This window comes from Paramormyrops kingsleyae, chromosome 17 (genome assembly GCF_048594095.1).
Source record: "Paramormyrops kingsleyae isolate MSU_618 chromosome 17, PKINGS_0.4, whole genome shotgun sequence".
In the NCBI taxonomy this organism is placed as follows: domain Eukaryota; kingdom Metazoa; phylum Chordata; class Actinopteri; order Osteoglossiformes; family Mormyridae; genus Paramormyrops; species Paramormyrops kingsleyae.
This window is the reverse complement of record NC_132813.1, coordinates 218,443-243,584: the sequence shown is the minus strand read 5'-3', so window position 1 is coordinate 243,584 and position 25,142 is coordinate 218,443. Positions and strand designations below refer to the sequence as shown.

Sequence of the window (25,142 nt, the reverse complement as noted above, 5' to 3'; positions counted from 1 at the left end):
CAGGTGACTACAGGGAGCCTCAGATAAACACGGCAGGCAGAATGGCTTCGGCAGTGATGACTCTGATCCCTTGAGTCCTAACAAGTGAAACACATGCAGGTGAGAATTATGTTTTGCTATGTCATACTTGGGAGAGTGTCGCAGGCTGTGTGAGACTTACCGGTATCATTGTATCCCCCCCACGGGGAATACATATGGGTGGGGACCAGTGTGCCACCAGCACAGACACCTTCTCATTAAGACACTCAGATCATACACTCAAATCAGACACTCATGACCTCTTCCTTATTCCAATACACTTGGCACTCTTTTGTTAACATGCATACAAAACAAGTATATTCAGCTACTCCACAGCCTACTAGACTCCTCCATAACCATTGTACATAATACTAAGTAGCCTAGTTTTTTCCATTAAAATTATGAGCTTACTTAGCGTTAAATCTTAGATGAAAGCAATGTTTTCGTTGAATAGATTAGAAACATTACTATACCAGAACAGAGAAAAGATTACTTTCAAGCATATTTTGGCCTCCAAAGAAAAGTCATAGGAGCTAAATAAAGGCTTCGTGCGAACGAAATTAAATATGAGAAACATTCGTTCGTACATTTATGTGAATATTTGGGGATTTATAAGGAGAACATGCTGAAGAAGTTCGCACATTTACGAAAGTTCCAGAGCAGTCATACGAACGTTTTGGAGAAAACAGAAAAAAGCGTCATTTAGAGTTCGTATTGAAATGTCCATTTAAATCAAATTTACGGTCATTTTAGCGCTTGGTGAAATTCGCGTCAATAAATACAGAAGCTTTTTTGTTATTATATCTAATATACAACTAACATTCAGTGTTTTGTTGTTTAAAACGAATGGTTTTAAATATATGCCAAAATATTGTGTCCAACCTAAAAGAAGTGTGTGTACTAAAGTGAGCTGAAATCAGTTTTAGGTTGGATATTCGACACACTCTCCAGATCAAGCGCCGGTGTCTCACTCACGCTAGCCGTCATTAGTGGTAAAAGACCTCCAGTTCAGATCCACAGCCTCGCAGATGATCGCTTACCGCTGATTTATGGACCGTCAACTAGTTACTGCCCAAATAACAAAATACTAATTGCTTGCTATTGCTTCCATGCCATGGAAACTAGTGACTCCAAAATGCGTGCATATCGTCGAACTACCTGACATACATAGCACACAACGACTTTTACTCATGTTTTAAAAGGGATTTCTTTTTCAGTAGCTTCTAGACTATGGGACCCCAAATGCAAATTATACTACAACCTGAGCCTCACAGGAGACAGCAGCTGTCATTAGTTTTTAACCATTTGCATATTTTACGGGATTTTTTGTTTGTTTGTTTTGCAAAAAAATATTATTTTTCCAATAGCTTCTAGACAATGGGATTTAGAGACCCTAAACCCAGACTATAATTCAATAACAAATATTATTTTTCTCCACTTGAATTATTGGTGGTATTTGGCTTTACTCCGTTACACTATTTAGCCTAAACAGTAGGCTATTTTTGACATATCAGACCACAAGTGCTTCAGATCTATTTTATGCAAACAGGAAGTGCCACTGAACTAATCAGAACAAATCTTTTTGGTGAACAAAATTGTACTACAGTGGTACCTCACTTCTCGAACTCATTAGAACTCCAATTTCTTAAAAGTTGAACCAACCAGTTCGAAAAAATCTTTACCTACAACTCGATCTAAATCTCAGAAGTCAAACCGTGAACGCTGACCTAAGATAATTTGTATGCGCGGGGAAATGAGTCACGCAGCACGTCTCTAAGCGGAAACATAGGGTAAGGCTTCAGTCTAAGCTTCGCATTTGCTGTGATAGCATCCTGCATGTTTACACTAGCTGAATACATATATTTAGACAGTAAAAATACATTTAGACAATTATAGACAGTAACAGTAATTATTATATAATAAAATACATTTTAAAATAAAGATTTCTTATTAATTATTTTAATATTAATAATAAACCATTAATACAATTAATTATATAATATTGTCGTGTCAAGCGGACGGAACAGAGACAAAGGCGCAGACGTCAGGGTATCGGGGAATACGGTGTTTAATTACAGGTAAGACAGGCAAAACGCAAACGGACAATACAATGACCGGATTGGGGAAACAAACTGAAGCGGACTAAATAGAGGACTAATGACAACAACCAGAAACAGCTGATCACATGGGGATTCCACACAGGGTTAACGAGGGGGCGTGGCACACGGAAGGAGCGGACTATCGGGGCAGGACACATTGTTTTTTTTTAACTTTACACATTGTTTGGATGCATTTATTTTCTTACTTTACAAATTACTGTTTTGATAAATGTGCTTAAATGTGTTTAGTACAGTATATGATCTTTTTGTTTTATCCGGTTCATTTTGTGTAAATGCTAAAAAAACATATTTAGAGATGTAACTTTTTGGGGCCGGGAAGCAATGAATTGGTTTTCCATTATTTCTTATGGGGAAAATTCGATCACAACTTTTTAGGATTCGATCCGGAGTTCTAAACGGATTAAATTCGAGTTTTGAGGTACCACTGTTCTACAATTTGTACCTGGTTTTGGAACACTGGCTCCCAAGGCCAAGAAGCTGATTTTTTTTTGCAAAGCTAAGACAGGGTTTGCAAACTACCATTTCAATTAAAATACCTTGATTTCACTTTAGCACTGAGTTCTTGCTGTGCGCTTTTTTGTCAGTCTTTTACAATCACGCATGTGTCACTAATGTTAATGTGAAACAGCTAGATGGGTCTTTCAATCAAGGAAAAGAAACAAGTCAAAGCACAATAAAAATTTAACTCTTTAGCGAAGCACAGGAGCCTTTCAGTTTTAAAGTAGTTTGTAAAACCTGAAGTAGCTCAGAGTGCCCCCCTGACATGGACTAGATGGTTACCTAGGTACCCTTGAGCACCAGTTCTGTCTCGAGAGAGTTGTTCTATTTGGGAACATTTTTAAATCAAATGTTACCTGCAAATAACTTACATGTCCCAGATTTTTGCAATGCATTATTTTCCTGCATTCATTTACAATACATTTTGTATCTTCATTTTCGCATACATAACATTTAATTTCATTGGTTCTCAAACTCTGGTACATGTGTCGTACAGTAGTTTGCATCTCAACCTTTTGGCGACACAGATGCTTATATAAAACCTGCTGTACAACATCACACATCTACCCAGGAATCCTATCCGAGATGATGTCACTCATCAAAAGCCACGGTCACTTACTATAGACGTGTTTCCCATATGCAGAAGTCTGCTTGGGGGAATGGTTGAGGATCTGTGCTGTATGAATGAGATATACACCGACCCCCATCATGCAGTGAGATCAGCTGTTAGTAACTGGTGTGTAAGAATCCATGCCATTAGCCAGAATATCCCTGTTATTGTAATAGCAGGTGGCATGGCAGTATTAGAATGAAGCACCAGAGAGGTTCAGATAAGTATAATTTCATTGTTATGAAGTGTCTTAACTTAGAAACTAAATCCCCAGGTTCTTTAAGCTGCAGTACTGAATGTCCATTCACTCGACAACAAATCTTTCAAAGTAGGCCAGATGATTGAAAACCAGAATCTTGATGTCATCTTCTTACTAAGACCTGGCAGGATAGTAATGGTGCTCCTGTACTTAAGGAAACCTATCTTCCCAGATTTCTCTCTTCCTCCTCCCCCTCCCTTGTAATGCATTTGTTGAGAGATTTATCTCCAGAATTACAGAATGTACAAATACCCCCCCACTGAAAACTAAGACTGCATCAGATAGAGTAAGACCCCCATGAAGGAACTCAACCTCTAACCTTCAATTTCCTGTTAAAATAATTGAGAAAGTTGTGTCTATTCAGTTGATTGATTACCCTCTGCTTTCTTGTAATTCTATATCTCAGTGCTGCCTTTGACATTATAGACCTTGAGATTCTGCTGCCTTTGACACTATACACCAGAGGTCACTAACAGGCGGACCGCGGTCCAGGTCCGGACCCAGAAGCTGTCCTATACGGACCCGGACCGATAGCCAAAACATTAAGTTATTATTTAAAACCTGACGCTTCTATTTTATCCGGCGCAGCTTTTGTGGTCTTTTCGGTAGTGGTTTAGAAGTAGAACCGCCGTTTCCCACGGCAATGAATGTCAAACACCTCTAACCGCCAAGCTAGACGTAGTTCGGCTCATGCAGCCCTTTGTCTGCGCTGATGTGCCATTAGTGTTAATAGCAGCAGCAAAGCTAAAACCCGCAACCAAAAATTCAGACGAAGTTCTGCGTCACGTGACAATAAATATTGTCAAAACGATATTTTGAATTGTACTGAATTAATTTGATTTGACAGTCAGTTACTGATAAAATGCAATGTTGATGCAACTAATAGGCTCCTTAAATGTATACAGTATCACACTAAATAGTTAGACATTATGATATTCCGGACCTTTGTTTCAAGAAATTTTCTCTAACTGGACCTCTTTAAATTTTAGTTGAATACCCCTGCTATCGACCATGAGATTCTGCTGCCTTTGACACTATAGACCATGAGATTCTGCTGCCTTTGACACTATAGACCGTGAGATACTGCTGCCTTTGACATTATAGACCATGAGATTCTGTTGGACCAGCTGCAGACCAGAGTTGACCTTCTCTGGTACAGACTTTTGGCACCAGGAATCAGGCCATACTGGACCCATACCGTGAAGTGACGGGTTTTCATTGCAATGTATGCCAGCTCTACCCGACCCATACCCGTGCTGACTCAGCTGACACTGACAGTAAGGAGCGCTGAAATCGTGTGAACAGTAAATAAGTGCCTGTGCCACTGCTGGCCACCTCTGTGGTTTAGGGACTTTGTGGTTGACTTGTGGGTGACCAGGACGGTTGACCCCTCAAGTGGGGGCAATGCGGCACCGCAGCACTTATAAGTAATTTTCCTGGTTACTGGCATTCCTTGTACCATGCCACGTTGATGTGCAATATGTAAATGTAATGTAATGTGTGTGTCTATGTATTAACATTGTGATTATTAAATGTTGTAACCATTTAATTTTTTACTGCAGAATGCATGTTTCCATTACTGTCTACCCCGACTGTAAGTGCAATGTTAATTGTTGACTTCCTTGTTTGTGCCACTGCTGGTTGTCTCTGGCAGTGTGCTATTAATAAATATGGAACTTTTGTTCCTTTTTTATAAAGAGCTTTCTCCTTCTTATTATAAATTATGCCCCACCACACTGATCCAGCTACAATATATTTATAAAGCGTAAATTTAATATACACACAATGTTTAGACAATGGTTATTTTACTTTTGGTTCACATTGAAATTGATACAAAGATGTATATTTGTAACAGTGTCTACAAAATCTTATTGTAATTCAATGAGGTGGTGTTGGTGTTCTTCACCCAGGCTGCTTGCTATAACGTCCAAATCCACCAGATGTAGCTGTTTAGTGTATTGAAACAGCAATTCATGTCCTGACACATTGAGAGAGATATACAATGAGGGAAATAATTTTTTGACCCGCCATTGAATTCCTAAGTTCACCCATTTATAAAAAAATGAGAACTCTATAATTTCAATGGTATTTCAACATCAGAAGATAGATTTTCAACAAAACAAACAACAAAAAAATCATTATGTAACAGTTACAAATCAATTTGTCATTTATCTAGGGAAATAAGTATTTGATACCCTACAAGTCAGCACACAAGTAGTACTTAAATAAGTATTAACAAATACCAAGCCAGCATTCACATTTATTGGCATTACTTTGTTTAAAGATTATTCTTTGGTCACTAACCTTTCTAGATCTTATCACCAGGAGAGACACCAAAGAGCTGTCTAAGGATGTCAGATTGTTGGCCTTGACAAAGGTGGAATGGGCTACATGACCATCAGCAAGCAGCTTGGTGATATAGTAACAACTGTTGGTGGAATTATTTGCAAATGGAAGAAAGACAGAATAACTGTCAATCACCCTTGATCTCAGGCCCCAAGGAAGATTTTGTCTTGTGCGGCATCAATGATCTTGAGAACAGTCAGGACTAACCCCAGAACTACACTGGAGGAGTTCGTTAATGATCTCAAAGCAACAGGGACCTCGGTCACCAAGAAAACCATTGGTAACACAGTATGCGGTTATAGTTTGAAATCCTGTAGTGCTCACAAAGTACTCTGTTCACGAGGGCCCATGTTCAGACCCATCTGAAATATGCCAGTGAACACCGGAATAATTCCAATGAGGCTTGGAAGAATGTGATGTGGTCGGATGAGACCAAAATCAAGCTGTCTACTCGTTGTGTTTGGAGGGAAAAGAATGCTGACTGTAACCCCAGGAACACCATCCCTACTGTCAAACACAGAGGTGGAAGCATTATGCTTTGGGGGTGTTTTTCTGCCAAGGGTACAGGACGGCTCCACTGCATCGAAGGAAAGATGGTTGGGGCCATGTAGCGTAAAATCTTGGAAGAGAACCTCCTTTCTTCAGCTAGCACTGGAAATGCATTGTGGGTGGGTCTTCCAGCAGGACAGCAACCCTAAGCTGCTTCAAGAAGAAGCAGATGAAGGTCATGGAGTGCCCTAGCCAGTCTCCAGACCTTAATCCCATAGACAACCTATGGAGGGAACTCAAGCTTCGTGTATCCAAGTGACAGCCTAAAAACCTTAAAGATTTGGAGAAGATCTGCAAAGAGGAGTTGATGAAAATTCCTGCTGAGCTGTGTGAAAACCTGGTGACCAACTACAAGAAACATCTGACAGTTGTGCTTGCCAACAATGGTTACTCCACCAAGTACTAAAGCCTGTGTTCCAAGGGATCAAATACTTATTTCCCTAAATAAATGATAAATTGGTTTGTAACTGTTACATAATTATTTTCTTTCTTGTTTTGTTGATCTATCTATCTTTTGCTGTTGAAATAAACAGTGAAGTCATAGACTTCTCATTTCTTTATTAATGGGTCAATTTAAGAATTCAGCAGGGGGTCAAATAATTATTTCCCTCACTGTACATATATTGTATTATATATTGTATTTCACAGTTGTAACAGAGATCAGGGATGCTGATTAATGGTTTGGTTTGAGCATTTGAGGAGGATAGAATATCTAATCATATCATTTTTATTGTCACATCACTAGAACAGGTGAACTAGTGAGTGAAAGTCTTGGGTCATGAGTTCCTATTTGCAGTGTAGTACATGAAATAAATGCCAACTGTATGAAAAAAACATCTATACAACAGTGTACTGTACATAAAGACTGTACATAAACAACTGTACGATAATATACAACTCTACATATGCAGAAATGCAACAGTATAATATGTAGTACGGTACACATACAGTACACCATGCGCCGGGCAGACAGACTGTAGGTGTAATATAGTACAGCTCGCTGTAGTGGGGAGTGGGGGTGGTGACCTGGGGTTGGCTGATATCACTTGGAGTTCAACATCCTGGAGACCTTGTGGAAGAAACTGTTCCACAGCCTGCTGGTCCGACTCTTGATGCTGCAGTACCATCTGCCTGATGGTAGCAGGGTGAGCAGAGCATGGCCTGGGTGCCTGGGGTCCCTAATGATTTTAGTGGCTTTCCTTCAGCACCGCCTGGTGTAGGTGGCCAGCAGGGGACAGTAGCAGGGTGAGCAGAGCATGGCCTGGGTGCCTGGGGTCCCTAATGATTTTAGTGGCTTTCCTTCAGCACCGCCTGGTGTAGGTGGCCAGCAGGGGACAGTAGCAGGGTGAACAGAGCATGGCCTGGGTGCCTGGGGTCCCTAATCATTTTAGTGGCTTTCCTTCAGCATTTGGTTTCACAGTGAAGACGGTTTCAAAGGCATCAAGGTTAGTTAAAACAATTGAAGTATTTGTTATAGCTACTGTGACAATGCATAAACGTCTGGGGCCACATTGGTAGTGCATCCTCCTGTGGTGAATTGTTTTAATAGGTTTCTGAGATCTAAATGGAATTGGAGGTTGGACTACACAAAAGCGCCCTCTTCTGGAATTTTGATCCAGTAGAGGGGAGGAGTTCTGCAGTGGTACCATTGAGTAAGCTTCTTCACCTGAATTAGGTTTTGGAAATAAAAAATATATATATTAGTAACAGATTCAGGAAATGAAATATCAGATACATGTATCCCAGGTTAAATATTTTGTGAAAACTTTGATTTAATCATTATCTGTCAATGTAGCTATTTAGAACTGCACAGTCAGAGATGCTGCTCTTCTTCATGCCTCAAGTGCTTAACTTCCTGTACTCTTCCACCTGGTTCCCTGCCCACGACACCATCTGCCCAGGTAAACCGGGGTCGCCCTGATATGATGGTGGGTCTTTTTTTGGTCAGATGCCTGTGAGACAGAGGATTGAAGCAAAGTGTTTTTCACTCTGTTTGGGCTGCTGAGTGAAGACTAAATCCTGAAACAGGGGATGAGCTACTCCAAGTTTAAGAAGAAGGACCTCAGCAAATTAGGAGACCTCATTCTAAAGGTAAACTGTGTTTATGGGCAGGTTGGCAGCCCTGGCCTCTCTAATTAACCATCTTTAATGGGTCACTCTGGGTGCCTTGGGGAGATCTGCCCCACAATTTAAGGAAGAAATATTTCTGCTTTATTCTTACTTACACATGAATAAAATCATATCACTGAGTGGCCTATTCTGTTTTTAGTGTTTTTTGATTTTACTGCAGTTTGCTTTTTTCCCAGTAGGTGGCAGAGACATTAAGGCTTGTAGATGTGCAGCAAGGGCTAGAGGGAGATGGAGAGTTTGTACAATGCAACAACATGACCATCATCAACCTGGTGCTGAAGGTTCTAGGACCCATGCATGAAAGAACCCTGAGGAGCGTAATGCTGCTCATACAGGTGCTGTCGTATGACGTCACATTTATTCGTCCTGGGATCTTGCTTGTGAAGCTGAAGAAGGAGGCTTACCGGGAATTATTAGCCCAGGGGTCTCCGGAGGCAGCTGACGGGTACCGGCGGGCCAGGCGGAATGCGGCTCGGGCGGTCGCAGAAGCAAAAACCCGGGCGTGGGAGGAGTTCGGTGAGGCCATGGAAAGTGACTTTCGGTCGGCCTCAAAAAGGTTCTGGCAAACCATACGGAGTATCAGGAGGGGGAAGCAGCTCCTGGTTCCTACTATTTATAGTGGGGGGGGGGGCTGTTGACCTCACCTGGGGACATCATCCGGAGGTGGAAGGAATACTTTGAGGACCTCCTCAACCCTGCCTCAGATACATCTACGCATACTGCCTTTGAGACATCTGAGGGCGCAGAGCCCGAGGGTGCTGGGGGGGGCTTGCCCATCACTGAGGCTGAGGTGGCCGCGGCGGTTAAACAACTCCGTGGTGGCCGGGCCCCGGGGGAGGACGAGATCCGCCCGGAGTACCTGAAGGCTCTAGATGTTGTGGGGCTGTCGTGGCTGACACGCCTTCTCAACAGTGTGTGGAGGTCAGGGACAGTGCCGCTGGATTGGCAGACCGGGGTGGTGGTCCCCTTATTTAAGAAAGGGGACCGGAGGGTGTGTTCCAACTACAGGGGGATCACACTTCTCAGCCTCCCTGGGAAGGTCTATTCCAGGGTACTGGAGAGGAGGGTGAGATCGATAGTCGAATCTCGGATTCAGGAGGAACAATGCGGTTTTCGTCCTGGTCGTGGAACACTGGACCAGCTTTATACCCTTGCAGGGGTACTGGAGGGAGCCTGGGAGTTTGCCTATCCAGTCTACATGTGTTTTGTGGATTTGGAAAAGGCTTACGACCGGGTTCCCCGAGGTGCTCTGTGGGGGGTGCTTCGAGAGTATGGGGTCCGGGGTCCACTGTTGTGGGCGATCTGGTCCCTGTACGAACGGAGCAGAAGCTTGGTCCGCATTGCCGGCAATAAGTCGGACGTGTTCCAGGTGCGTGTTGGGCTCCGCCAGGGCTGCCCTTTGTCATCTGTCCTGTTTATCATATTTATGGACAGGATTTCTAGGCGCAGCCAAGGCGTCGAGGGTGTCCAGTTTGGTGACCTCAGGATTGCCTCGCTGCTTTTTGCAGACGATGTCGTCCTGTTGGCTTCATCTGCTGGGGATCTCCAGCAGGCACTGGGGCGGTTCGCAGCCGAGTGCGAAGCGGCAGGGATAAGGATTAGCACCTCCAAGTCCGAGACCATGGTTCTCAGCCGGAAACGGGTGGGTTGCCCTCTTCGGGTTGAGGAAGACGTACTGCCTCAAGTGGAGGAGTTTAAGTATCTCGGGGTCTTGTTCACGAGTGAGGGTAGGCGAGATCGGGAGCTGGATAGACGGATCGGAGCGGCGTCTGCAGTACTGCAGGCGCTTAACCGGTCCGTCGTGGCTAAGAAAGAACTGAGCCAAAAAGCCAAACTCTCGATCTATTGGTCCATCTTTGTCCCTACCCTCATAAGAACATAAGAACATAAGAAATTTACAAACGAGAGGAGGCCATTCGGCCCATCAAGCTCGTTTGGGGAGAACTTAACTAATAGCTCAGAGTTGTTAAAATCTTATCTAGCTCTGATTTAAAGGAACCCAGGGTTTTAGCTTCCACTACACTAGCAGGAAGACTATTCCATACTCTAACTACACACTGTGTAAAGAAGTGCTTCCTCAAATTTGTTTTAAAATGTTCTCCCGCTAATTTCCACTTATGGCCACGAGTTCTAGTATTTAGACTAATATTGAAATAGTCATTTGGCTGAACAGCATCCAGACCCGTTAGAATCTTATAGACCTGAATCATATCCCCCCTTAGTCTCCTTTGCTCAAGGCTAAACAGATTCAGTTCCACTAACCTCTCCTCATAAGACATTCCTCTAAGACCAGGAATCATTCTCGTAGCTCTTCGTTGCACCCTCACCTATGGTCATGAGCTATGGGTAATGACCGAAAGAACGAGATCGCGAATACAAGCGGCCGAAATGAGGTTTCGCCACAGGGTGTTTGGGCTCTCCCTTAGGGATAGGGTGAGAAGTTCGGATATCCAGGAGGGCCTCGGAGTAGAACCGCTGCTTCTTCACGTCGAAAGGAGCCAGTTGAGGTGGTTTGGACATCTGGTGCGGATGCCTCCTGGGCGGCTACCCGGAGAGGTTTTCCGTGCATGTCCTACAGGGAGGAGGCCCCGAGGCAGGCCCAGGACTCGCTGGAGGGATTATATCTCTCGGTTGGCCTGGGAACGCCTCGGTGTCCCCCCCGAGGAGCTGGTGGGGTTAGCTGGGGAGAGGGAGGTCTGGGTGCCTCTACTGAAGCTGCTATCCCCGCGACCCAAACCCCGGACAAGCGGCAGATGATGGATGGATGGATGGATGGATGGGATCTTGCTTGTGGCATGGCTGTCTGATTAACCCCCACTTCTCTGCAGGTGCTTGGGAGCGCTGTGGCTTTTGGGATTCGTTATCACCTGGTACGTCTCTTCTACGATGTGTAGACGCCATAGGTGGAATTCTGAGAGGGACAGCACAACATCCTCTCTGGAATTTAGGTTTTATTAAATTTGGTATCTGCCTTTTTAGTTTTTAAGAATGTACTGAATTGAAATCGTACCTTTTTTTCTTTTGTTTATTCTTGTTCTGACTTTGAATGTGAAGGAGCCTCAAAATTATGACAATTTTGAATAATATATGCAAAACGGCATTTAAAATGCCTACAGACAGATTAAATGAACTAGGTTAAAGTAAATGCTTTAGTTTGTGTTAATTAATGGTCACAAAATGCATATATATAATTTATAAACAAGAAGCAGAAAGAATTTAGAGGAATTTCAAATCATGCTCAAGAAAAGAAGAGTAGGCAGAGCAGTAACTGTAGGCCTCCATCCAAGGGTTCTCTGAAACTTTATCACATGAAACATTATGTTAGATTATATGACAGGTGTCCTCGCAGATGGTTCTCTTGATATCTTGATGCTAACATGACCAAGCGATTATATGAGAAGCAGCTTCACCTTCCATGAAGCTTTTCACCTCTGAATTACTCCTGATCTCCAGACGTTAAAACTGTATAATAATAATAACAATAACAACAATAATAATATCATAACAATAATACATTTAATTCATAAAGAACTTTTTACTAGAACAAAATAGTTGATAAAAAAAAAATCAGAGTGAATTAGAGTGAATTTGTCAAAAAACATGATGAAAGGTTGTGTGTGTTCAGCAGGATTTCGTCTGTAGTGTTTGTGTGAGAGTGAATTTGTCAAATAATGTGATGAAAGGTTGTGTGTGTTCAGCAGGTTTTTGTCTGTAGTGTTTGTGTGCGAGTGAATTTGTCAAATGACATGAATGGTTGTGTGTTTTTAGCAGGTTTTCATCTGTGGTGTTTGTGTTAGAGTGAATTTGTTTATATTGCAGGTCAATTACTGAAACAAATAAAGGTATCATGAGCATAATTTTCCATTATTAATTCTTTTGTTTTGCTTCACCATAAAATTGCCAAAAGAACTGAATTTGTCAATGAAAATTCATTTTATTTTGCTATTAAAAACATTATCTATCATACTAACTGAACCACAGCAATGGTCATTTGCTGTGTTTTATAAACGAAGATATGTTGGTGAATATGCTCTGATTACGCGTTTTCGGACCCGCACTTAGTTCATAGTTTTTGCATTACGCAACGTTTTCTTTTGTAAATGTTGTAAATTAAGGTGCTATAACTGAGTTTCATCGTTTGTTTAATTTTCAGTGAAAGTTTAGGGATATTTAGTAGCTTAATTTTGTAGCTAGCTCGGTAACTAAGCTGTCTGTATGTTCAAAATGGTTAAATCGCTTGAGAAGGAGCCATGCTGGCATGACACGATAATAGATAAATTCTTCCAAATAGAAAGGAGAGCAGAGTTTACACATGTGATCCTAGCCAGCTAAAATAAAAAAAACAACCTTTTTGGTTATGCTGTCTCCTATTGGCTGTGCTTTTCCCATTTTAAAAATCATCATCTGCCATTGTCACTGACAGCGGTGGCAGCCCCAAGGGCCGAGCTTTTGTCTGCTGCAGAACCTCCCCCAAGCCTGATCCTTCTCTCCAAACTGCTTCACCACTGGTCATATATATAAATGATGTGGTCATCTGCTTTTGGGATGTAGCAAGCGAATCCTGGAAAGGGGGCACAATGCAACCATTAGTTTCTGAATACTATTGCAAGTTGGATGTTCGTAGTTGTTTAGTCACATTTAATTTAATTTAGTAATACATTATTTACCAATCAAATGCTTAATTCCACGTTTGTGATTTGTCTGACTTCATCAGTGATTTTTTTTCCTCAGATTAACAAATTCGTAAATTTTCATGCCTGCTGTTTCAGGATTAGTTTAAGTAAGACTACAAAGCAACTTTTGTTTCCATCAGATTACATCGGATTAGGATCAATGATGTTTCGTAGGGGTTGTTCTTCCATCCTCACTCACCAGTTTTTGGTTTGAAGATTCTTCCATTGGGACGCTCAACCCAAAACCTCCAGAAGATGTTTTGTTCAAGTTTAGATAATGCACCATTGATGCCTCTCAGGATAGGACCATAATCGGGACTCACTAATACCGCATACCTACGGAGACATGGGGTTAGCTTGGACCCAAAGGCAAAATTAGATTAATTTAACCTAAAATTCTATATTTACAGCAATCATTTTGCCTTGACCTGAAGCTATAGTCAAGACTCATCAGTCGTCTCATGGCACCCCAGAGTATTCCCTTATCGGCAACTTCCACACTGAAAGTCTGATTGGGGGCATGTGAGATTCGATTGACCAGAGTTATGGTGATTGAGTACGCAGTTTCTGAAAATCCAACGCAAAGCACACAGATAAGTCACACAGTCTGCAACACCCTCCCATAACTGTATTTTTCGTAAATGACAGCTAAATCACTTGAAAACCAGAATATAGCAATAAAAATAAGTAACATTCTCACCTGTTACTGCGCCACCTGCTTCAACATGCGGGACCAGAAATAGGGCGGCCAGAGTTATCACAGTGACCACAGTCATCCCTGCCAAGGCCATTCTGCCTGCCGTGTTGGTCTGAGGCTCCCTGTCGTCACCTGTCACCTGTCCTCTATTTATACCATCGCTGTCACCATGGCTGCCAGGTGAACGTTTCTCAGTTGAGGCGATTTTTTGGCTAAAGACTGTTCACTGTTGTAAGGCAGGGTGGGGTGAGGTCATGTGAAAAGTCATATCATTCATGTAATGTTAATTTGTAGTAATATAAATGTCTTCTTTGTTTTAGAATCAGAATCTTTTTCTTCGCCAAGTACAGAGAAGTACAAGGTACGGGTGGTATTATGACATAAACAGGACACACATACAAGTAAACATCTAAAAGTAAAGACACAAGGATTTTTCTTTTTTTACAGAAGATGTGCAATGCTGAGTCAAGCTTGTGGACAATATAAATAAAGAAATAAATAAATAGATAATGGATGGATGTAATGTGCGAAAGAGCTTAGGTACAGTGCAGATGAGTTTAATTAGTTAAAATATGATAATGGAGCTTGAACAGTGCGTGGTTCCATTTTGACAGTTTTTCATGGGTCCTTATTTAGAAGGCCGATAGCCTGGGGGCAGAAGCTGTTTAGGTGACGATTTGTCCTTGTGCTCAGGGATCTTATTCTTTGCTTCCGCTGGGAAGATGCTGGAAAAGGAAGTGGCCAGGATGCAGAGGGTCAGACATCATTTTTTTGGCTCTGTTCTTCATCCGAGGTGAGTACAGTGCTTCAAGAGGGGGGGGCTGACAACCGAATCGGTTACCCTTTGTGCAGCAGCCACCCCAGATTTTTTTGGGGGGGAATGAAGACTGTCAGAAACATTTACAAAGTGCATGAAATAAACTATTTTTTCCTTGAATTGCACAGTCGTTATGGTTATAATGTTTTGTCCTTCATGAGTTTATCCAAGTTATGGTAAAATCTGTATTTCAAATACTTATCTTTCTCTAAAAACTAATGACACTTCTGATCTGATCTGTATAAGTTGCTTTATTTCCCCAATACATCTTACCCTCTTTTTTAATATACAGCACAACTGTGAGAAATGCAGCTTCAAAACAAAAGTTTTCCGCAGTTTCCATGTCAGCTACCAAATAGCCTAAATATCTTCATATCTAAGGCTTTTGAAATCATTGTGTCCCATTGAAAACCCAATGCCGGCTATTTTCTTCTGTGTTGGTATCTGATCATGGCACGTCTTCATCAAAAACATGGAAGGGTTTGTGCAAATTGCCTGACATACAAGCAGTTTCTTATGTGCCCATATATTGGTCTTAGTGCCCATGCTCATCCCTGTCCACTGTCAAAAGTGCCTGCAATAGGTATGCGAGTGTCAGAACTGCTCCTTGGACCAATGGAGGAAGATTGCCTGCTCCCATTTCTTGTTGCATCATGTGGACAATTGTGTATGTGTCAGGCACCTGTGGAATGTGTTGGAACCACATGTCCAAGCAGGGCTCAATGTGCTGAGTCACAACACATGACTCCTGTGACCATCATTAAAGTTATGTGCCATTTGTGCCTACGGAGCCCTTCTGATGGTTTATACCAGACAGGATTGCCTTCATTCACACAATCAGTCTTGACGTTGTGGAGATGCTCTGAGTCAGTCACGATTTGGCCCATGCCAAAGTCACTCATACTTTCATCCCTGCCCCTTTCTTCTGCATTCGACGCATTGACTGCAAGTACATAAATGTTGGCATATTGTTGGCATATTTGCCATTTTTACAAAACAGTTGACATTATTCACTCAATATGTCAGTGGTTATGAGGTTTTGGCTCACTGGTGTATATAAATTTATATATTAAAAAAAAACAGTTTGTTTAGACCAATAGTCTGAAAAGATGAGCCTGCAGTCTATGTTATAAGAATCCTATGTCATGGAGAAGGATGGCTAACATTGACAGGAAGGAAAGAGTTGGGCCACAGGAAATGACACAGTAGGGAAATGGTCTTGGTGTTTAGGTCCCAAACTGGGGAGATATGTTGTGTTTATCTATTGTTCTGAATTTCTGTCTCATCGCCTACTTTTAAATGTAGTTTCAAAAAGTTTTGCCACAACTGGCTGAAATTTTCAGTAAGGTTGTCATGTGATCCGTGTGAGCACTGATTAATGGAAAAGTTAGTCTCACTACGTAGTGAAACTATTTGCAGAAAGGATATTAATTTATTTATTGCTCGTAATTTGAGCCTCATCTAATGCCTTAAATACCAAGTTTCTAAATGTTTTGTCACTTCTGGCTATAATTTGCAGTACAGCTGTCATGTGATCCGTGTGAGCATTGCCTAATTGACAGATTAAATGTTTCACTACGTAGCAAAACTATTAGCAGAGCAGATATTAATTTAACAAGTGTTTGTGCCATGTATAAAGATATGGAGAAACTGAGATTTAACCTGCTTTCTTGAAAATGGTCATATGTAGACCTAAGCTGCTTGCACATTAACAACCATTCAGTTATTTGATTCTTTATTTATTTGTCTAGATGATTCTCCTATAAAAGACATACTTTTTACTTTATTCTGTTGTCTTCATATTTTTACTTTTAGATTTTTAGTTGTATTGTATGTGCCATTCACTTTCATTTTTCATTTCTCCAGGTGCTTAATGCTGTCTACCCCTGTAAGACAATGCGACACTGACAGACAGGCTCCCTGTTACATCAATAACAAGCGCATTTTGTTCAGTTGATACATACTCTTTCTGTTTTTCAGTGCTGGTAATCTTGTAATGTTTTCATATTTGCTGGTGTGTTTCACCCTTCAGGGATTCCATATGATTTAGTTACTAGGGCATATCACCAGAAAGTTTCTAAATCACAATTCTCCAGATTAGTCTCATGTTGAATTTGTGTGAGAAATAATTATGCAGTGCTCTCGCTGGTGCTCTGCAAGATGTGAAGTGTCTGATGACTTGTTTAATCTCCTTGTTTTGGAACAATATACAAACATCCTCCTTGTGTAGGTGGCAACATATCTTGCCAAGTGGGATCTGCATACTGCAGCAGAGGCCACAGTATTAGCAGACAGTACTGAACTGTTCCAGAAATGGCGAGTGGATTGCAAGTAAGAGTTTGGGCTGTTTCCTGCACTTCCACAGAACCCCTGCTGCCCCCAACCTGGCCAGCCTGTAATGAGAGGAAATGGCCACCTAGCAAAGGATGAGCCTGACGAGATTTTTCATTACTGTTTGAGAGGGGGGGCTCTGAAAAACTGCCAGAGGAAAGCCTTGGGGTGCCCCTGCTAAAGCAAACGCTGTAGCTGTCCTGGTTCCATCTGGGACTAACATTAAGTGATCCCAGTATAACTACCCACAACCCCCAGGTTGCTGCAGGGCAGCTATTTGCCCTTTGTTTCAGATGGGTATGTAGCACTCGTGGGAAGCAAGTCTAAAACTCCTGTTACATAATATACACGGCTCATCTGAATAGTTTGTCATTTTCCCTGAAAACGGATACAGGGAACACTCTCCTAATTTTTGCCATTGGTCTTAACCATTCTACCATGCCAGTACACAGATTGGTTCTTTGTTCCAACTTGGTGGAAGGCAGAGTGGAGTTGGCCGTGTGCCCTGCACTCCCAGTGGATGATGTTTCCATCATTCAGCAACATCTGGCATGACGTCTCATCCCCTCTGGTGGTCTCAGGGATGCCACCTTCTGAGATAGAGGCTGATGACAGTCTTCAGCAGTGACCAGAGCTTGTGCTGTGACACACATTGTGCTGCACTCTGCCAAGGAACTTGATAAAGCTGCCATTGGGGACGACACTGAAGATGAGAGGTTTTTCTCTCGCCGGTGCTTCTTTGTCTTTCGTGAGAGGAGCTGGGCAGGGAACAGAACGTTTATGAACCAAGTGCAAGCTTCCTGTATTAATGGTGGTGTGTTGGTAAGCAAACAAGTTCCACACGGAGATCATTTTGCTGGAGCAACAATTGTGGCAAATTGTTGTGCCTTCCGTTGTCTGCCAGTCGGTCCTGAAGACAGGATGAGACCAAATAAAATGACTGTTTGACCATCATAGCCTACTTGCCATCAGGAGTTCTAAGGAGGTGATCAGGTTCTCACCCTCTTGTAGGTGTTTGGTTCTCTCTTCCAGGCAAAATTTGCTGTGGTGGCAAGATAATCTATATAAAGTATATTGTGAATACGCCTCACAGGAAGAAGAAAACGTGACTTTGCCAGGTGAATTGATTAAAACCATATTATGAGTGGGCCAGAGTAGAGCCAGGTGATACTGTGTGGCCAATGGCACCATATTGACTGGTGGCAGTGGTAGAATAGGATGACATTAAAGTGCCAGTTGACCGTATAATGTTTGCTTGGCTGAACTTGTTAGTAATGTTGTTGTTAAATCATCTAGATGATGAGAGGTGCTCAGAACTTATTACTCAATTTCTTCCCCTGTTTAAATAAAATCTAAAAACTGAATAAAGTCACATAATCTACAATATAAATTCTACAATATAAATGCTAGTCAGAGGATTTCCTGTGGCGTTCAGTGAAGCATCATGCTAGTTAGGGGATTTCCTGTGGCGTTCAGTGAAGCATCATGCTAGTCAAAGGATTTCCCGTGGCGTTCAGTGAAGCATCATGCTAGTCAGGGGATGTCCTGTGGCGTTCAGTGGAGCACGTCATGCTAGGCAGAGGATTTCCTGTGGCGTTCAGTGAAGCATCATGCTAGTCAGAGGATTTCCCGTGGCGTTCAGTAGAGCATCATGCTAGTCAGGGGATTTCCTGTGGCGTTCAGTGGAGCATCATGCTAGTCAGGGGATTTCCTGTGGTGTTCAGTGGCGCATCATACTCATCAGAGGATTTCCTGTGGTGTTAAGTGGAGCACGTCATGCTAGTCAGGGGATTTCCTGTGGCGCTCAATGGAGCATGTCATACTAGTCAGTCTGCAGCTGAAGATGCTTCTTTGATCAACCCTAACCCCGTGAAGTGGGCAATCCACATTTTCAATAATAGACTGAAGTCTTGCCAACATTCTCCAATCTACCACAGTTTCCCAAGTGTCCAGTTTCTTGCCTACCACAGAGCCAGCCTTCTGTATCAGTTATTACACCATTTCCAGACCTGTTTTCTGATATGCTCTTCCAAATTACATGGCTGAAACATGATATTGAGGTTAGGGATTTGGCCCCTATTCTCCAGTGGTTTTATTGTTTTTTGATGGAGAGGCAAACCCTTCTGAAAGCCAAATACCAGCATTTGTTGGATAATGGTCTCATCTGACCCATCTTCATCCAGTTGCCTCCACTTACCTCCTGGTGAATGAACTTGATGGTACATAGTGTTTTGGCACCAACTATAGCAAGGTGAATATGGTAACCAGCCCTGACTCTTTCCTTTACTCGTAAATGAAGGAATATGCTGACCAAGTCAGATCTGCTTGGTATGTTGGTAAATAAGATTTGCTGAAGGGCTACTGTCAGGTCCCTTTGACTCAATGTGCACGAGGTTTCTGCATTTATCACGTCAATCGGACTATACTCTTACAAAGTTATGACTTTTGGCTTACGGAATGCGCCTGCAGCCTTCCAACACCTTATGAATAGCATTGACTCAGGGTTGGAAGGTTGTGCTGTGTATTTGGACAATGTTTCTGTTTTCAGTGATATGTGGGAACATGTTCAACGTATTCATGGTTTGTTCATTTGGTTGGCTCAGGTACAAAACACAGTAAATTTAGCAAAATGTGAGTCTACCAAAGCGATGGTAATATATCTTGTAAGGTAGTAGGTCAGGACCATGTGTGTCCTGTAAGGGCAAGCCATTGATTGTTTTCCTCCAGATACTAGAACTGAAGTGTGTTCTAGGTATGCTAGGTTATTGCTGTAATTTTTGAAAAACCTGGCTGTAGTACTCATGGTGCCTCAGTAGGACAAACCCTTCACAATGCAAATGGACACCGGTAGGGGCTGGGGCGGTGCTCCTCCTGGAGGACAATGGTGGGATTGATTGGCCTGTATCCACCTTTTCCAAAATGTAAATCTTACCAGATGAATTTCGCCATTATTGGAAAAAGAATCCTTTGTTGTGGTTTGGGCTTTACAACACTTTGATGTTTATGTAGGAGGTGGTGCATCTCCTCTAGTGATTTACTGTGACCATGACCCCTTAACCTTCCTACATTCTCATCACAACCCCAACCAGCCTCTGATGCAATGGTGTTTCTTTCTACATCCGTAACACCTGGATGTACTCCATGCTAAGGGTGCTCATAACATTGCTACGGATTTGTTCTTCCATTCATCTACCTCATAAATCTATTATCTGCCCCTGTTCACAGGAGATATGTGAGAAAAGCAAGTAGAAGTCAGACTAATTAAGCATTCTTTTAGCTTACCATCATGAGGAAGTGATGGTCCTTAGTGTAGTTATTATACGCTCATATTTATTTGTGATTTGAACAAATACCTTTGGGCATTACTGCTATGGGGGTGGATGTTATGGTCCCTGTTTTTTTTGCGCTGCTGATAGTTTTGTGTGTTGCAGGTGGGAGTAATTGCCAGACTTGATGAGTGGTGACATCAGCCTGCAGGTGCCCGGTCACCTTGAACCCTGCCTCTTTCCTGGATCATGTCCATATATACCCAGAATGTGCCATATGTGACCGGGACCCAGGCATTTAGAGTACCGCCCTGGGCTGGTTTTCATTGTACCTGACAGACAGGAAATTCTTCATTTATATTAAATTGATCTACTCGCCACCCCTGTTCCAAATTGAAACATGCATCTGCAATTAAGACCTGGATGACTCATAATTCCTCAAACAGTGGAAAAACATTTGTATTATGATTTGTTATGTTTATATTAATTGGCCCTAAATACACCCTCAGTAAAGCTGACTCATCAGTTCATCCCAGTTTGACTGTTCACAACCATGGTGTTATTCTGGACCTTCTCTTTACCTCAGCATAAATGAATAAAGAGAGCTCAGTACATGAAACTTCACAGTTATGTGTGTGTAAAATAGAAAGAGTAACATTCTAATGATGAAAAAGTACTGCAGCGCTGGACAGGCCAAGGCATCATGAGCACAGCAAAGGACAAGGAGGCTTACTTGCCGGGCCAGAACACACTCTTTATCCTAGTCCTGAACAGGACTATAACAGGCCCCCAATGAGCACCAAACCAAACACAGAAGGAAAACACAGGAAGGTCAGATGCTGGACATTTTGAACATACAGGCCACAATTGGAAACACAAGTATTAATCATAACTACAATAACAACAGCAATACAGTAACTCATTGATTGGCTTGTGGCTTGACCTTAATCACAGCTTGCACCTGGCTTTTAGCAAGCAAATTCACTCTTTTCTGTTTTCAGTAATGTCAGTCTGTCCAGAGGTTTTTTTTTCTTCTTACTTGGGAGTTTTTGGTTCCAGATCTCAGTACAGCATAATACATACATACACCAGTAACATAGTTGTTTATTATCATTGTCAACTATTATACACTTTACATAATTGTACAGTATATGTTACACTTTTCTACGACTGGTAGCGCAGTGTGTTTGTAACACTTAGCCTGCCTAATTCTGCAAAATAATCTCACACTGTCCATTTGGGCTTGTCAGACCCACAAAGGTCTAAATTTCCCAAGATTCCCAAGAGATTATTCCCAAAAAATCATAGACATGTAACTGTTTTGGATACCTGTGAAATTAATAATGTCTTTTAAACTTTCTACTCAAAACTTTACTCTTCTTCACCACACGTTTGGGCCCCAACCCTCTCAGCCAGCTTTTTTACCCACATGCTGACGAACTTCCCAGCAAATTGGATGCATCTATATCATACTTAGAAGTGCAGGAGACATTCCAGTCCTTAGAGTCTTGTGGTCCCGATGTTCTCGCTGTGGAGTTTTACAAACCACTTTCCCTTCTATTAACCCCAGTCTTAGAGAAAATGTACAATGTTGCTTTTCCTAAAGCCATCTGCCACCATGCCTCTTAGCTGCATCATTTTCACTATTACTTAAAAAATACAAAGATCCTCTCCTCTGCAACAGGCCAATTAAATGTAGACCTGAAGATCTTAGCTAACGTACTGCCTCCCCGTCTTTAAGAGGCATTTCCTACTTTGAACTCCACAGACAAATTGGGCTCAATGTTGGAAATGCAATCTTTTCATAACACAAGGAAGTTACTTAATATCCCCCAGTTTTGACTCAACTGAAGTTGTAGTATCCCTGGATGCTTTTGACAGGGTAAAATGGTATATTTGTTTTTCATTCCACAAAAATTCTGCTTCAGCTGCAGTTTTATGTCATGGATTTGATTACTTTATACCTCTTCAGTAGGGTCAGTTCATACCGATGGCATTCATTCTGCACCGTTCCAGCTTTATAGCATACATACATAGCAACTCCTCCACCTAAGCACAGGTATGTACTGCAGCAACTGTATTTACACCATTAACATTAAAAGGCAGCATGATAAGAGGGGAATGTCAATTCAATTTCACCCTTAATTAATTTCTGTAATATATTAGAATATTTATATATTGACTAATTTCATTATTAGAGATATTGTAATATTTGTAATTTAAAATATCATGTATTGTCTAGTATTGGTATTTTCTTACGGTCCTGTAGCAACTGTAACCATATAATTTCCTTAGGGATTAATAAAGTATTTTGATTGATTGATTGATAGATTGATAAAGCCTGTTCTCTTTCTCCTCCGCTATTTGCCCTTACCATTGGTCCCCTTGCTATTTGGTTTCACAGTGAAGACGGTTTCAAAGGCATCAAGGTTAGTCAAAACAATTGAAGTATTTGTTATAGCTACTGTGACAATGCATAAACTTCTGGGGCCACATAGTAGTGCATCCTCCTGTGGTGAATTGTTTTAATAGGTTTCTGAGATCTAAATGGAATTGGAGGTTGGACTACACAAAAGCACCCTCTTCTGGAATTTTGATCCAGTAGAGGGGAGGAGTTCTGCAGTGGTACCATTGAGTAAGCTTCTTCACCTGAATTAGGTTTTGGAAATAAAAAATATATATATTAGTAACAGATTCAGGAAATGAAATATCAGATACATGTATCCCAGGTTAAATATTTTGTGAAAACTTTGATTTAATCATTATCTGTCAATGTAGCTATTTAGAAATGCACAGTCAGAGATGCTGCTCTTCTTCATGCCTCAAGTGCTTAACTTCCTGTACTCACTGCCCCAGCTCTTCCACCTGGTTCCCTGCCCACGACATCGTCTGCCCAGGTAAGCCGGGGTCGCCCTTATATGATGGTGGGTCTTTTCTTGGCCAGATGCCTGTGAGACAGAGGATTGAAGCAATGTGTTTTTCACTCTGTTTGGGCTGCTGAGTGAAGACTAAATCCTGAAACAGGAAAACTGGGCATGAGCTACTCCAAGTTTAAGAAGAAGGACCTCGGCAAATTAAGAGACCTCATTCTAAAGGTAAACTGTGTTTATGGGCAGGTTGGCAGCCCTGGCCTCTCTAATTAACCATCTTTAATGGGTCACTCTGGGTGCCTTGGGGAGATCTGCCCCACAATTTAAGGAAGAAATATTTCTGCTTTATTCTTACTTACACATTCATAAAATCATATCAATGAGGGGCCTATTCTGTTTTTAGTGTTTTTTGATTTTACTGCAGTTTGCTTTTTTCCCAGTAGGTGGCAGAGACATTAAGGCTTGTAGATGTGCAGCAAGGGCTAGAGGGAGATGGAGAGTTTGTACAATGCAACAACATGACCATCATCAACCTGGTGCTGAAGGTTCTGGGACCCATGCATGAAAGAACCCTGACGAGGGTAATGCTGCTCATACAGGTGCTGTCGTATGACGTCACATTTATTCGTCCTGGGATCTTGCTTGTGGCATGGCTGTCTGATTAACCCCCGCTTCTCTGCAGGTGCTTGGGAGCGCTGTGGCTTTTGGGATTCGTTATCACCTGGTACATCTCTTCTACGACATGTAGACGCCATGGGTGGAATTCTGAGAGGGACAGCACAATATAGGTTTTATTAAATTGGGACCTGCTTGCAGGGCTGGATGTAGGTTAATGTCATACCCAAGATGGAGCAATGGCAGGTTAAGGGTCTTGCTTAAGGGCCCAATGGAGTAGAATCACTCCTGACATTTATGGGATTTAAACCAGCAACCTTCCAGTTGCTAGCACACAGCCCTAGCCTGTGAGTCACCAGTCCACCCACAGTAATCATCCAGTAATTCTCTTAAAGATTATTACATGAAATATGTTCAATTACATGGCAGGTGTCCTCGCAGATGGTTCTCTTGATGTCATCCATGTTGGTTTTCATACAGCAGACTAGGGCTTGCTCTGATCCTGAAAATCTAAAGTTCTGTTTTACCCCAAACCCTTAAAGAAAGTATAGGTGTGACTACTGGCCTTATGCTGGAATCATGACCAAACAATTATATGAGAGGCGGCTTCACCCTCCATGAATCTTTTCACCTCTTAATTACTTCTCCTGATCTCCAGATGCTTAAAACTGTGGGTCTTGGAATAAAAGTGCTTATCAAATAAATGAAATATTAAGAAGCTGTGTGTGTTCAGTAGGATTTTTGATTGTTGTGTCTGTGTTAGAGTGAATTTGTTTATACTGCATGAAATGAATAATGACATCATGAAGATAATTTGTTTTTTGATGAATTTGTTTATTTTACTGACAGCAGTGGCAGCCCCAAGGGCCGAGCTTTCGTCTGCTGCAGAATCTCCCCCAAGCCTGATCCCTCTCCAAACTGCTGAACATCTTCACCACTGGTCATATACAAAGATGATGTTGTCATTCGGATTGGGCATGTAGCAAGCGAATCCTGGAAACAGAGGCACCACACAACTAATAGCTTCATAGGCTGGATGCTAGTAGTACTTTAGCTGATTACATACTCTTTTGTTTACTTATCCTTCACTAACCAAATTTATAATTTCACATTTCCATCGCAATATCATTCATCTGACTTCAGCAGTGAGATTTTCCTCATCTTCTGACATGCGATTTCTGGATTAATTTAAGTCAGACTACCAAGTAACTTTTCTTTCCATGAGTGTACCTCACTAAGATGAGGATCAATGTCTTATCGGAGGCTGAATGAAGATCAGGCTTTGATCTTCCATCCTGACTCACCCACGTTTGGTTTGATGATGGATCCATTGGCAAACTGAA

General features: G+C 41.9%; 2 protein-coding genes across 3 annotated transcripts; both read left to right on the top strand.

Moving 5' to 3' along the window:
- On the top strand, positions 1 to 20,938 carry LOC140577616 (UDP-N-acetylglucosamine--dolichyl-phosphate N-acetylglucosaminephosphotransferase-like). Its single transcript, XM_072701519.1, has 7 exons — positions 1 to 99; positions 8,349 to 8,491; positions 8,710 to 8,865; positions 11,359 to 11,400; positions 14,221 to 14,261; positions 14,594 to 14,693; positions 20,480 to 20,938. Exons 2-7 carry the CDS (start codon positions 8,432 to 8,434, stop codon positions 20,510 to 20,512), a joined length of 432 nt encoding a protein of 143 aa, XP_072557620.1. The 5' UTR covers positions 1 to 99; positions 8,349 to 8,431; the 3' UTR covers positions 20,513 to 20,938.
- A 2,184-nt stretch (positions 20,939 to 23,122) lies between these two features.
- Positions 23,123 to 24,776, top strand: LOC140579158 (UDP-N-acetylglucosamine--dolichyl-phosphate N-acetylglucosaminephosphotransferase-like). Of its 2 annotated transcripts, XM_072701520.1 has the most exons (5): positions 23,123 to 23,211; positions 23,322 to 23,409; positions 23,628 to 23,783; positions 23,867 to 23,908; positions 24,649 to 24,705. In XM_072701520.1, the coding sequence occupies exons 1-5, from the start codon at positions 23,132 to 23,134 to the stop codon at positions 24,703 to 24,705; spliced, it is 423 nt and encodes a 140-aa protein (XP_072557621.1). In that variant the 5' UTR covers positions 23,123 to 23,131. The 2 variants fall into 2 exon arrangements, with proteins under 2 accessions (XP_072557621.1, XP_072557622.1); XM_072701521.1 differs by lacking the exon at positions 23,867 to 23,908 and having other exon boundaries at positions 24,649 to 24,776.
- The last annotated feature ends 366 nt before the right edge of the window (positions 24,777 to 25,142 follow it).

Excerpts from the sequence above, each read along its gene's own strand:
- LOC140577616 (XM_072701519.1), top strand. The coding sequence starts at position 8,432 with ATGAGCTACTCCAAGTTTAAGAAGAAGGACCTCAGCAAATTAGGAGAC. Across the intron at positions 8,492-8,709 it reads TAGGAGACCTCATTCTAAAG|GTGGCAGAGACATTAAGGCT; the intron begins GTAAACTGTGTT and ends TTTTCCCAGTAG. Across the intron at positions 14,694-20,479 it reads GGCTCTGTTCTTCATCCGAG|GTGGGAGTAATTGCCAGACT; the intron begins GTGAGTACAGTG and ends TGTGTGTTGCAG.
- LOC140579158 (XM_072701520.1), top strand. The coding sequence starts at position 23,132 with ATGCCTCAAGTGCTTAACTTCCTGTACTCACTGCCCCAGCTCTTCCAC. Across the intron at positions 23,212-23,321 it reads CCACGACATCGTCTGCCCAG|ACTAAATCCTGAAACAGGAA; the intron begins GTAAGCCGGGGT and ends TGCTGAGTGAAG. Across the intron at positions 23,410-23,627 it reads TAAGAGACCTCATTCTAAAG|GTGGCAGAGACATTAAGGCT; the intron begins GTAAACTGTGTT and ends TTTTCCCAGTAG.